The sequence below is a fragment of the Anser anser genome, assembly GCF_964211835.1.
Source record: "Anser anser genome assembly, chromosome: 2".
Classification (NCBI taxonomy): domain Eukaryota; kingdom Metazoa; phylum Chordata; class Aves; order Anseriformes; family Anatidae; genus Anser; species Anser anser.
Window position 1 is genome coordinate 100315012 of NC_139721.1, and position 15021 is coordinate 100330032.

Sequence of the window (15021 nt, forward strand, 5' to 3'; positions counted from 1 at the left end):
ATTGTCATCAATTTTCATTTGCATAAAGGAAAGGTTCAGTCAACCAGTCAGACAAAACTAAGTATAGTAATTTTTCATTAAACTCTGTCATCAACGAAGGATTCAGATGTAGAAAACCAGCCGGTTAGACAAAAGCTTTACACAAACCTTTAAGCTGAGACTGAACTGCATCTCTGAAGTGCAAATCAAGACATGACCTCACATTTGAGTCTCTCTCTGTCCAAACACAGTACTAACCCAAGCACCTGTTTTTCTTCTTACGACCAACTTCATAATCTTGTACACACAGAAAATTTCTGGAAATTTTTTAAGGGCTTTGCATAAGCAAATGCTTACCATTTACAGAAGCAAGAACTGTGCAAGTAGATAACAAGCCTCTGACAAAGTCTGGGAGTTGCTAGGTACATGACATAATAGGGCTTGTTGGAATTTTCCATGTAGTCTCAGGAGCCTATTAGCAGGAAAAGGACTACTGACAAAACAATCTTTCCTGGACCTGGGATATAACATTTCACAGAAACAGCAGAAGGGGGGTTTCAGAGCAGTGCAGGGGACGTGGAAAGAGATGTTTATTCCCTTTGCACCCCGTACAGAGTAGTCTCAGGGAAAAATCAACATCCGACTCCTAACACAAACAAACAGCAACAAAAATGGGTTCAGGGGAACAGGGATAGAAGAGAGATTGTCCTAAATCCTGCACTGAGACTGCAGCTTGGGGAATAAAAACCGTGGCCCGAGCAGGGCACCAAGCAGGAGCCCCCCTGCTGCCTCCCAAGGCGGGACTTCCAAGGAGCCGTGTTGGAGCAGTCTCTGCTGGAGGTTGTTTCATTCCTTTTTCCAGAAAGCACTCACCCATTGTAAAACCTGTATAAAATTATTTGCAGCCCAGCACACTGGCAATACAGTCCAATCTCCAACATCAAGAACAAAAGTAAAATCTTCCCACACAAGATTTTACTGACAATTGTTTCTTTTTACCAGGTTCTCCTTGTGTAAAGTCATTCTAATTCTCTAGGAAGAACTTGTCATATGCTGAAAAAAAACACCCTCATGTCAGTGCATCATATGTATTATTTTTTTCTAGCTTTACTTCAAGCCCCAAAGTACTTTTGTTACACTGCTCAGCCCCAAGGTAAAGGGAAACATGAGAGAACAGCAGAGGGATAAAATGTACACCCGTCATTCAGAGCTCGCTTGCATTCTTGAACATCCATGGATGCCAGAATATTCATCTGCAGTTTTCAAAGAGGGAGAAGTTATTTTGGGTGCCGCCTCCTTTCAACACCTAATCAGGCCTGATTTCAGCTGTGGTGGTTTTTAAGAAGAGATTTATCTACATACTCATCCAAAATCTAAGGAACTGAAAACCACTATTCAATCATAGACATACATATGCATGTATTCTCCTGCTCTATTCAAATTGTGGATATACATGCAACATGCATAAACACGAAGAGATAAAAGTCTGAGGATTGCCATTGGTGCCTTGCACAACAGGTCTCTAAAGGTTACCATAACTCTGCAATAGCTAGCATTATTTCTAATCTGTCATCGTGTAGAAAGTAGACCATCCCTTATGCTACCTATCCTACCCATCAACAACCACACATTCAAACATGTCAGTCTCCAGCTTTATTTATTTACTGGAGCTCACTGTCCCATTAAAGGGCCCATTAACATGACTGAGAGACAAAATTTAAATATTACGGCCTACACAATGGGTTACTCTGCCAATTTTTTGTCGTCAGCAGAAACCACTAAGCTTCTCAGAGACAAGATATAACCACTAGAGAAAGCATGTGGATTACTTCATGCTTTAGGAACGCTGTATCTGCCAAAAGGAATTAATTTCCATAGGGCTTCTTCAGTGGATGCTGAATATTTGAGAAGTCTTGCAGAGCAAGGGCAAACCCGTAACATAGCAATGATTTTTAACCATATCAGCTTACACCACCCTTAAAAGAAAGTGGTGGGAGGACATTTCAGAGTGAAAGCTGTATGTAAAACATGTCAGGTATATTCCACATGCATTACATCCTTAAAAAAAAAAGCATAGGATATTTAATATGGCTGGACAAATGTTGGATTTGTTATGTAACACAAGTATCATCCTCTGACTTTTCCTGCACGTGCATGGATTTATGGGTTGGGCTTGGTGCTCCAGCAAGGTAGTACCAGTGCAAGGAGGACAATCACCATGTCTCTCCCAGAGAACACTGAGGGTAACCTAGCATCAATGCAATACTACCCGTATTTCTAATCCAGGTCAGATATAGGTTTACTGGGTTTGGGGTTTCTAGGAGAAATAATGTATTTGCAGCCTCAGTACATTCACTTTCTCCTATCAGCTCTGTTCCCCACATTAAGGGGACACATCCTTTCTTCTTATCTGTAACTACTCTCTAGACTTTATCTCAAACTGTTGAACATGCATCAAAGATGAGACTTTTTTTTTTTTTTCCTAAAGCCCTGTATCCTGCACAAGATGGCAATCTAGGTGAGGGGAATGAAATACAGTTTCAAAACATTGGACTGGAAAGGTCAGCTGAGGACCAGGCACAGAAACTGGAAATTGGCAGTTGGTATGAGGTTAAGTATGTGCATATGATACAAGTCCCTTGGAGGAATGAGACTGAAAAATGAGAGGAAAGTAGATGTTGCTCCCAAAGAAGCATTAAGTGCAATCTCCCTGCTGTGTTGCTGCATATAAGAAGCTGAGCACTAATCCCATATATAATGTTTGGCATTTTACAAGATAAACAGGCAAGCAAATGTCTTCAGTCCATTCCTTATAGACAGCATTAGATTTCCACTAATGCAAAGAAATTCATTACAGTATTAAAACTTAAATTTTCCGGGCTTTTCCAGTAAGCCTGATTCCCCTCTTGAGCTAAATCATCATCAGTTATTAGTGAGAGTCTGGAAGCCAAGAAAACTAAACTAATACAAAACAAGTAAGAAGGTAAAATCCAGCGGTGAGGGCATGTGATGAGACCAAACCCACCTTTGAACATGGAAAAAGCATGGGGCCAAGTTCAGGAAAAACATCATGAGACACAAGATACTTGGAACAGCAGATTTAGCTGCAAAAATCATGACCAAGGGCTGAACGCAGGTCAGTTGTTTCACAAAATTGTTAGCATTTTTCAACTCTGAAATGGATGCCTTTCTCATCAGCCTTGGAGTATGCTGGCTTCAAAGGACAGTTTGGCTGTAGTCTTATTGAAATTGCTGCCAGACAGTTTGTACATATTTCTTCTTTTTTTTTAAAAAAAATTTTTTTTTTACCTTTTTTTTTTTTAATGTATGTATGCCTAATCAGTGGTTCAAATTTACAAATTGGATAATAAATAACAGATCCTCTTTTATTTGTCTTTCTTGCTAACCATAGTACATTTACCCTAATATCAGGGAGAAAATGTGCATGTGTCCTGATTCAAAGGCACTGATTCACCCGATAGCAGGTAAATGCAACAGAGACGAATTGACAGGCATGGCAATCTCACATGTCACACACACTGACGAAAAAAAAGGGCTCTGACAAGAAATTCCAGACAAGGTCAGACTTTCAACAGTAGACAAATAAGTTATGTAAATATGTTATCTGAGTACTTGCTCCATATGCCAAAAATATTTAATATTCACAGATAATGAAATATGTTTGATTCAGAGCAGTTCTGTTGATTCTGGCAATGAATTTAAGAGCCACTGAAACAACAGAGAAGATTTTTTTTTTTAAATTAACCCCTTGTACACAACACTTGAAAGATTTTGACTGAAAATAGCAATGCTGGTAAGGAAAAGCAGTACTCCACAGATTCTTCCAACAGGGAAGCACGCATGGCCATGAGGAAATGCAAAATTTAAACAGCAAAGTAGAGATGTTAAAGCATTAAATTATGATAGAGAAGTACCCCACCATAGCTCTGATTCCTGCTTCTTCAGCTGGAAGGGGAACACCAGAAGCACATTTGGCCGAAATCTGTGCTAACCTGTCAGCAACGCTTGCAGATGTACTTTTGACACGTTTAACTGTGTAGCTTAATTAAAGAGCTGGGTTAGATCAGCATAATCCTACAGCACTTACCATCACCAGACAGCCACTGGCCCTGCAACCACATTGTGCATATTTAGTGGCACTGCACAGAAGCACTACTGTTAAGGGCTAGTAGGATGTACACGGTTTAGTAAGAAGAGCATGATTTTCTGATTTAAAGTACCTGACTTGCAAGACAGTGGTTTCTCTCCGGGACAGAGGGCATCACCACATGAACGCAGTGGGAAGAAAAACTGAGCACTCATATCTGTGCTTTCCACAGAACGTTCAGGCATAAGAATGAACACCTTACATGGAAACTAAAGTGACAATTTACCTTTAACGTGTGCTCCTTATGATATATAAGCCTTTACCAGCTGAAACACAGGAATCTCTGACATGCACAATCCCTATTATGAACTACTTAATCAACACGAGGCATCAAAATACATCTCAAGGTACACGTCTTTTTAAAAAGCCTCTGAGATCACTTGGAGTTCAGCGCTCTTTTAGCTAGGTTTCAGCTACATTAATTTCTAAAGCCTTTCTTATGATGCAGAAAACATCATTAAATGCATGAGATTTCTTTACCTACTTGTTGGACTTTCCTCACGGGCTGTGTTAATATTAGGATGAAAAGCTCTGAAGAGCAAGCAGATACATACATTCCCTGCAGGGCTTGAACAATTTGGATAGACAGCAGACATTTGAATGCATTAGAAAGATATATAAAATCAGTCACCCCAGGTCACTTCAGAGACAGTGTAGAGAAGGTGGAACCTCCAGTGAATAGTCTCGTTGATCTATGGTCGACACCTGAAGGTTAAATGAGTCACCCTCATTAAAAGAGTAAGTATTTTAAGTTATGTAAATGTCCTTTGTTTCCAGGACATCCTCAGAGTTCTCATTTCTCCAAGGAACGGTTTATTGATACTTTTGATGTTATCTGGTACCTTGTCCAAGACTGGAAGGCAGCAGAGACATCCAACGCAATGTGCTTATTCCCACTCAGGCACATGATCCGTGAGGGAAACTCTCCTTTCATCTTTCTCCGTTGGGAGATTTTATACACACAAACAACATTGTTTTCAACTCTTCCTTAGTTTCCAAATTATCATTTTAACCAAGTATCTTGTATGTTATTTATAAAAGAAAAAGACTAGCTTATGATTCAGCATTTAAGGCAGGCATGTATGTTAAAACAATTAATCAGTCAGCTCTTTCCTGAGTTTCCTCCTTCATTGTTTTTTGGCAGGAACAACTTCACCCACTGGAAAATGGTGAAAGGATGCAACTCTCATATTCATTCAAGAATTAAAATAAAATTAATTTACATTAAATTTTAAAAATGTTGACTCATCTTCTCTCATTCAGTAGTTCCTTCACAAGGGAATTCTCTGTCTAGGAAGCTTAAAAAAAGCCTACTGTATATTTTTTTCTATACCTCAGCAAAACTTCTGATTACTGTGCTATCTACCAAACCTCCTGCTTCCTTTGTGAATCCTCTTAAGAGCTGGTATATATATCCAGTTCACTTGGTAATGCTTCTTTCTTTACCTGAAATTCAGTTGTATAAAAAGACAAATCAGACATCTTTTTCAAAACAGGAATTTCATACAGAATTTTCAAGAGTCGAATTTCAAACTGGAGTTTCATGAAAATAGGAACTATGGACATGACTTCTGTATAGCTATCAAATGGATTTATTATCACTTTGGATTTATTTTAAGATCCTAGCTCAGGAAATAATTTTATGGCCAGGCACCCTTTCCTGTATAACAATATCTTAAATGAGAACTAAGTTCCTCTTCACTGAAAGAGCTTCAGTTTGTCACGCTGACATTAGGAAGATGGTTATGAGAGCTCTTTCTGAGCTGCTTTGGGCTCCCATTTCCCATGCCTAGAGGTGACCGTGCTGTGCTGGAACATGGTGTACGTTCTTGCCTCTCCTCGCAGTCATGCCAGGGCACAACAGATGCACCAGTTTCTCCTGCAAGTGACAGGGCTCCCAGGCAAAGCCTGATTAGACTGCCATCACAGAGATGCTCTACACGGGTGGTGGTGGGGAACCACCTTCAACTACCTACGCAAAATGTTTTGGAACAGTCATTTAAAGAAGCAATTAAAGTGAAGGAGGCAGGAAGGTCACCAAGTTTTGTACAATACACTCCCTGGAATGAATAATTTCCTGCAGCAATCTAGCTATGCCTTTTAAATACAGTGCCAAAATATGTGTATGTGACTGTGAGTATAGCGTTCACCGAAATGAAGAGACCACAGGGGGGATCACTAATACAAAGGGCTAAAATAATTCTTGCTGTAAACCCGAAACATTCCTACACAAACATGTTATCAATGGTGGCAACCAGCAGCAGCATAAATAACTGCTGGAACAATATTTTGTTACATAAAGTACTATCACCAAATATTTATATCTTCACATGCTGGGACTGTGTAGATATGCTTTCAGAGCCAAGACCTGAAACTTCAAAAGAAACAAACTAAACAATTTTAAACTGGCTGCCAACAAACAAGGGGGTTTCTACATCAAGATAAATACAAAGGTTTGCCTCAGTAGGTGTGGCGTGCACTAGTGAGCCTGAGAATCTCATGAGGTACTTCAAAGAGCACTCACACACAGCTACCACTTCAGAGAGCTCTGGCAGTCTCCCTTTGTATACAGTTTTAAACATCAGCAGTGCAGTTGCCAAAGCATCATATTCTTATGCTGGAGTTTAGCAACCTACAGATAATAAGCAGGCAGAAATTACATTTAAGGTTTTAAAAGTGCAAAGATGTCTCAAAGATACAACTGAAGAAAAACCACAAGCAGCCTGGGACCTTTCACAAGACAGCAAGCTCTAACTTGTCTCTTGCACATTTTCCTGCTCCTCACGGATGTTACTGTGCAAATGGCAGGAAGAAGAATGACATGAGTGCTACACAAAACTGGCCTTAAAAATGTAACCTGTCATCAGCCACGAAGGACTTGAGTCTCTGGAACTGACTCCATTTCACTTTTTCAACATTCACATGAATAAAATAATGTTTATTTCAAGAGCTTTCCTTATTGAACATGACAGGCTGTTCTACAGTCCCATGCTCAGGCAGCCATTAACTTCAAAGGCAACTTGCAAAGTGAATTTTTTTCAATTCCTCCATGCTTCTGTATTTCCAGCCCAGCTTTTACTGATACCCAGTTTTCATAAAGGCACAATCCAGGTCTCACCTGCTCAGACAGAAGGAATGGAAAAGTATGAAATGAATATGCCAAGCATAATAGGAAGCTAAACAAAGAGTGAGGGGAACACTGGGTCAGGAACAAGGGACTTGAGATAACTGGCACTCTCAAGGTGAGCAGAAGCAGGACTCACAAGACCAAAGTTTAACCCATTTATTTCTGGAGATAAATATCAAAGTCCTAGTGGAAACTCAAGAAGAATAGATTTATTTATTTTTTATATTGTCAGCGGAGACAGGCAGATGCTTTTACAAAGTTACTTCTATGCCTACCTCTCTCCATTAATAACTAGAGTAATACAACATAGTAATTAAAAATATTCCATTACTAGCAATTACTACACCAGTAATTATTACACTTAAATATCAAAAGTTACATGCTAGGAGTGACTTTCTCACTGGAAAACTGAAGACAGTATTTCTTTTCTTCTCCCTTTTTTCTCAGAATTTCCCTTTATTTCATCATCCAGACTTCAAACTCTTTGAAGAGAATGAGCTTCAATGTGTGCATCTCAGTTTCTAACAAGATTCCTATCTCAGTAGTGTTAACAACATGTTTTTTTCATATCCTCGGTGTTGATTCATCTAAACAGGCTCACAAAGTCAATACTTGCTGGCCTGCATGATGCTTAGAACATAGAAAAGTTCAGCTGGAAGGGACCTACAAAGATCTGGTCCAACTGCCTGATCTCTTCAGGGCTAACCAAATGTTAAAGCATGTTATTGAGGGCATTGTCCAGACACCTCTTGAACGACAGGCACAGGGCATCACCCACCCCTCTAGAAAGCCTGTTCCAGTGTTTGACCACGCTCATGGTAAAGAAATTTTCCCTTATATCCAGTCTGAACCTACCCAGCGCTGTTTTGTGCCATTTCCTCATGTCCTGTCAGCAGCGACCAGGGAACAGGGACGAGCACCTCCTTCTGCGCTCCACCTCCTCAGGACATTGTAGAGAGCAAGGAGGTCTCCTCTCAGCCTTCTCTTCTCTAGACTAGACATGTCTCATGTCCTCATAGGACATGCCTTCCAGCCCTCTTACCAGCTTTGTTGCCCTCCTCTGGACACTTTCAAGGACCTTAACATCCTTGTTATATTGTGCCCAGAGTTACATACAGTATTCAAGGTGAGGCCACACCAATGCCAAATATAGCAGGAGAATGCTTGCAGTAGCAGCTAGCTTCTTCCAAAAAAAACAGGAATGCACAGGGCCCTTGTTACCAGAATTAAAGCTGCATGGTGTGAACCAGGGCAATTATCTGAACAACTTGTCAGCCCTGCAGAGCCTGGTTCCTCCAGAGGAGGGGGTGAGGATCATCTGCTTGCATTGCAGCTGGCTTCTGGTTTAAACAAATTATGCCTCCAGTTGTTGGTCCCTTGTTCCTCATAACTGTGTTCACCTTTGCTGGAAATAAAATAAGTGGGAATGCAACAATCCTATCCAGTTTCATAAAGCCAGCATTGGAGCAATCTTAGATTTATTGCTAATTTATCAACAGCTTCAGGAAATACTCTGGTTAATTTGGTAGGAACTCCCATAGTGAAAATTTTTCTGGATGCCCCGGAAAGCATCTTCTTGGCTGGCAAGTCAAGTAGTGCTTCCCTTGCTCTCCAAATTAGCTGGATACCCAAAGGAAATTATTAATCTTTCAGTTCAAAACCAAAACACAGACAAGTATAATGAGCTTGTTTTCCTTTGTGGAAAAACAGATAATCAATGGCATGAAGAGCAGAGAATCTACATTTCTGTTAACACTATCTCTCCTGTACTCTAGGTGAAGCTTTCAGTGCCATCACCTGTACTGTGACAATCCTAACACTTTTACCAACAAGCTCAGGTATTTCTTTAATTATGTTTTTAACCTGCCTTAAAACTTCTCCAAGAAAGCAAATACAAAAATACATAAAAGCAGTTTGTCGTACTGGCTTCCAAAATATCATCTACCACTGCAGACTTTGACAAATACTATACAAAATCAATGTCAATGGTGAAATTTCCTAGTTAAATTCACTTGCAAAATTTCTAACATTTCCATTTTGTTTAAAATTTCTGATGGGGGGACATTCAGTTGTTAAGTCTCTAGTTTTCTTTCAATTATCAATTTTCTTCTATTTCTGGCTTTTACTATTGACTTGTTTATTTTATGGGGGTTTTGTTGGGGATTTGTGCTGCATAAACCCCCTAGACCCCCTTGAAAAGAGTCTGAACATCTCTAAAGCAGAGCTCCGGATGTCAAAATATCTTTGTGACCTGAATTCCTCTGGAAGAAAATCCTAAAGCAGTTTCTGCAATAAAGCAAAAGCTTAGAGCAACAGGAACAGAGGAAGCATGAGGGCTGTCATTTCCTCCAAGAGCAGCAAGGTAATAATTCATATTAACACCTCCCAGAGATGCAGACCATTCCAGCAGGCCACATGTGACTTTCTTCCTTTTATTATTTTTTGTGACTGAATGAAAGACTAGATCAGTCAACACAATATGAAGGAATTATCTCCTGGCACTATCTTGTGTGGTTTATGTATATTTGAGACACAAACTCATACTTACTACGCTTTTTCACCCATAAGTTTCCCTGCCGTACTATACACTAGAGAAGTGCCGAAAGCATTATTAGCTTTCAAAAAGAAAAAAAAAAAAAAGCATAATGTCACCAAATCTCAAATGCTGTATCAACAGTTTAAGTTACAGATAAATGACAATTCCTGATCTGCTGTTTTACTGACAGCCCCTCTGAAAGGTCCAGTAACGCTGACATCTATGCCAGCTGGAGAAATGTGTAATTACAGAACCCTTTGCACTGTCTGAAAGGACACTATCACCTTTACTACAGCCTGGTTTCTCATAAGTTCAAAGTAAACAAAAGTTTGAAATCTTTAATGAATAGGCATACAAAAATGCTTTTGAAAAATATCTGTTCAAACTCATTTTCCAAAGGTCATTAAAATCTGCAGCTTTTAGTTTTGATTTTGTTGTTGTTGTTGTTTAAGTATATTTGGTATGAGAAAGCATGAAAAAGTGCATGATTTTAGTTTTCTTTTCAGTCAATAAAAACTCAGTGGGAGAGAGGCAAGAGGGAAGGGCAGGATGCTTTTCTTGTTACAATACTAGGACACAGGAGATATGGGTTCAGTGCCCATCTCTGACACAAATTTCCTCTGTGACCTAAGGCAAATTATTTGGTTTTTCAATTATTTATCTGTAAAGCCGGGATAGCCACTAACCCAGACAGGATTTGCTTGGATAACGTTTATGGACATGTCAGAGATGCTCAGAAAATCATGTATTAGACTCCTACTGACCATATATTCCAAAGCAGTGGTTGAAATAATACAGGGTACACCAGCGTTTCATGAAGATACATAAAGCCACACTTGCCTACTACTACCCATCAGCCTGCAAGGCAAATAAGTCTCACAACAGTAGTTGGAAGTTTCTACAAATACAATTCAAAAAGTAGAAGAAGAAAAATATCAGATAATACTGGTAAAAATGCAACAGTTGTTGCAGAAAAAGTATGCAAACCCTACAAGCATTTACTAGCATGGTACCCGATGCCACACTGACCAGCTGGACCTCCTCTAGATAAGCCATAGCATGCAACAACAGCAATAAAAAACACGAAGCTCTTTTACGAGTTAAATGCAAGATTTAAGGCTTTTGCCTCTTCTTTTTTTTTTTTTTCTTTTCCTAACAGCTATTCAAAACTATATAGGCCATCCTAACTTGTTAGCGCAATTTAGGGTCTTGAGTAGAAACGATGAAAATTGTTTGGAAATTAGCCCTTGTATACCTTGTGGGTAGCATACAGCTAATTTAAGCATGCAAAACAGGTGTCTTGTCTAAGACAATTTGCCCTGGTTTCTAGAAGAGTCAGCATCAAAAAGCAATCAATGCCTAGAAAGAATTCATCACACCCTCAATTAGACAGGCTGAATTTGCTATCCCTCTCTCTTGGCTGTACAGGAGAGCATAGGATGGATGACTCAAGAGGAGACAGAGTTCGGGCAGAGAAAATCTGTTAAGAAGACTCCCGCCTCTCTGGTGGGGTTGTGAGCACAGACATATGTTCATGCAGCATACAGAGATGGGGTCAGACAAGGACATGGGTCAGGATCCTTTGACAGGCAACGTGTCAAAGGGAATGTGGATTTCCACGTATAGGGCTGGACTAAATAAAACACTGAAATGCAATGTCATGGAAAAAAAGAGACAAAGGCTGGAGTATTATTTCAGTCTAACTGGAGAATCAACTCAGTCTATACAATGCTGGTGCCTCATCCAATATCCTAAATCTGTTTCTGTCTTGAGTCCCCACCTGTGATCCATATATATACACCATACCTATCAATAGCACAGATCTTGGAAACCTGCTCAGAAAGGTCTTACTGGATCTATATTCACATTAATTCAGTAACACAGTTACCTGTGTATGAGGGCAGGTAATACCTTTCAGCCAAAACGCTAGAAAAGTAGCTAACCACAAAGAAAGTATAATATTTCTATTCAAGTAAACAATGAGCTGATGGAAGGAGCTGGTTTTGTCTCATAAAAACAGATTACTCTGAAATTCAGCAATAAATTTACCTCAGGAGTGACATTCCACTCTATTGGCCACCACAGTATAAATGATGGTATTTTAGTGGTTTAACAAAAGCTTTGAAAATAATAAATAAATATTAAAAATGAAATCTAAGAATGTGTCTTCTTTACCACAAATTATTTTGGTTTTCTTTGTAGTTGACACAAAATCATCTTCTGAAAAACATTATGTTGAACGAATAAATTCCTCTGTTGCTTACATTGGTTAAAAGAACAGTCAGAAAGAGTAAATTATAATACAGAATATAGGAAAATATACACTGATAATGCATGCAGATCTAGCCAGTGTTTTTGAAGATTACCCTAGAAAAAACAGGGAACATAAGTGGACTTTGTAACACATCATTCTGATATATCACATGAACCACTCGATCAGAGTGGACTCAGAGTAAGACTCAATCCTCTTTGGAGGCATGACTCTGGGAAATATTCTCCACATTTCCTTCAGAATTAGCCTGATCCAGTTTTACACATCGTACGAAACCAGGAACACACAAACAGCTGTTTGCCCTAGGTGATGAGGAACAGTTGACAGCTTGAAGAGATCAGCTGCTTTTGATGATCTGGCCACAGCTACAAAGAACCTTTTATTGTCTCTGAATAAGTAAATAAATAACCCAATTAGTCAACTCATCTAGTTCTGCTGGACATTTTTTGTTTCAGTCATTAATAGGTCTCAGCATCTCTGTGGGCTCAATGCACATTGTAATATACTCACCATCATCTGCTGAACATGAAATATTTCAGCTCCAGTAGCAGAAAGGCGGTTTGGAAATGAAATATCAAGAAAAGCACCAGGGAGAGTGCTTGGTCCAGCATTGTAAACCTATTAAAAAATATGCGTATAAGTGTATAAAAAAACAAAACATATGACTGGTCATAAATAGGAAAAAAATGTACAACCAGAGCTGGGATAATAGGTAAATTTGAAAAAATTCAAATCCTATGCCAGCTTTTCAATCTTTTCAGACAAAATCTCCTTTTGTAAGTACCAAGATGAAGTCAAAGGTTTAATTTATCTAGAAGTCTTTAACTACAGCTCATGTATCAAGTGAGAAGCAGTTTTGCAGGATAATTACCAGTCATCAATACAAATAGCATATGACTTTATCTTATGTGCAGAGACATTGCAAGTACTCTTTGAGAGTCCAGAAGACAGTAAAAAACCACTGCTGTCTCTACCAACATTCTCATTTCCATCTGGTAACCGCTGCATTATATTCTGCATGTGTTTTATTATGGAGCAGAACGCAAAGTAATGTTGACTGTAACTAGTGGACTGTGGGTTTGCTAAACTGAGTTGCCAGGAAATGCATGTGAACAACTTCCATTCAAGATCTGGGGTTTCCAATTAAATTAAACTCTTAGTGGAAAACTTTGGCTTTCTATCAAATCCCCCACAACTTTTCAACAAAAGCTCAAAGAATTTCCAGTCCACCACTGAAAAGTATCCAGAGAAAATTCCAAAATTTGTGGATTTTTGCTAAAGAGAAAAAAAATCCATGGAAATCTGTCTATGAAAATAAGTTTTTATGTCTATCTACATTTTTTTTTTAATCAGGAAAAATATTTCCTGGTGGTTTCTAACAACACATGCATAAGTGCATCCATTAAAACATTAAGCCTGTTAGAATATTTACCTACACTGAGATAGTACCGTCAAAAAATGTAGCAATCAGTGCTTCAGTTGTGTAAAGTACTGATATTAAAAACAACAACTTTTCATTCTTCAGTCACTGTTTATATTTGAAGAAATGCCTGACTGATAAAGAGAATCAGTTCACAATGCCAAATCCTTACAAAAACCCTGAGGCTCCAGGCAGGGGGAGCAATCCCACTACAATAGAGCATGATAAAAGCTGCATGAAATACAAACATAATGTTTCTTGTAAGACATTTAAAAAATCTTGATTATCTCACTGAGATCAGATATAAGACTTAAGGAAGAAAAAACATTTTCAGTGCACGTCTTGTTACCCAAAAAAAATGATGCATACATCTCTTTCCTTATTAACATTAGACATGGTATAGATTTTCACATATAAAAAAAATATTTTTGTATTTTTGTAAATCATCTTTTACTTTGGTTAAGAAACTATTACTTTTCTCCATCTGGAGGAGATTAATAAGTGACAGGCAAATCATTAAAAACAATTACGCGGTGATACAAACCATGCTTTGCCCATTATGAAACTCTACCCTCTCTTTCTGACACACACAGCTATGAGGTTTATCACGTCACTAGAGAGCAGATCTGTGACTTGTTACAGCATAATTTTCTAATTCCATATGGAAAATAACTTTTTAATATTGCAGTTTACAAGTGTGTGCATTATACACAAGAGGATGGGGAAGGACAAATGGTGGCTCTGCCAATATATAGGTTTTCTTTTCCTTACCTGTTATCACTTTGTTTTACTGAAAATAATCTAGTTAAAGCATCAGTACATCTGTTCTTTATCTGCTTCTAACCACTAACTGGCTGGGGAAGACCTATAAAACCTCAAGAATGAAATCAGAATCACATGAATCAATAGCCTGGTTCACAAAAAGCTTTAATGTCCTGAAATCCTGTTTTCACTCCTTTTCAGTAAATAGCTAAGGGCACTGCATGACAGTGGGGGCTTAATTGCTCTGGACCACAGTCTGTCCATGGAGGCAGACATGTGTTGTTCATTATAAGCCGAGTGGCATTCATGCCTAGGAGAACAGAAAGGGGAAAAAAGGCGAAAGACTATTTTTCACAATAAATGATTCCCCCATCTCTTCCTTATTTATCATTCCCTAGTTCCATCTAGCGGTCAAAGATGATGTGAAGTGGTTGTAATAGAGATAGTCATGGCAGTTAGACAAGTTCATTTTGGTCCCATTGCAAGAGCTTATAATAATAAATGCTCCATATGTTTTACAACTTCAGGAACCCAACAAAGTGTCACATGAAATTTAATCTGTAGATAATACTTGAATAACACTGATATGCTATGAGACATTTAATGAAACCTTCTCACACCATATTTTTAGTGTTACATTCTCTTCCCTGTGCTATGCTCTCATTAGTAATGCTATAAACATTTTCATACCAGGAGCATTTGGCAAAGTTGGAATCCCTTGCATGGTATGTGCTCATTCTCATGGATGTAGGCTGCC

The 15021-nt window shown here is 38.7% G+C and overlaps 1 protein-coding gene across 4 annotated transcripts in view; it reads right to left on the reverse strand.

Moving 5' to 3' along the window:
• ITGA9 (integrin subunit alpha 9) overlaps nt 1-15021 on the reverse strand; it is a 217515-nt gene that overhangs the window by 33663 nt on the left and 168831 nt on the right. For 3 of the 4 annotated variants that reach the window (XM_083824914.1, XM_083824915.1, XM_083824916.1), the window contains exon 23: nt 12593-12700. In XM_083824914.1, the coding sequence (XP_083681040.1) occupies nt 12593-12700 (108 nt within the window). Of the gene's footprint in view, nt 1-10538; nt 12471-12592; nt 12701-15021 lie in introns of those variants that run through there. The other variant, XM_083824917.1, reaches the window with a different exon arrangement.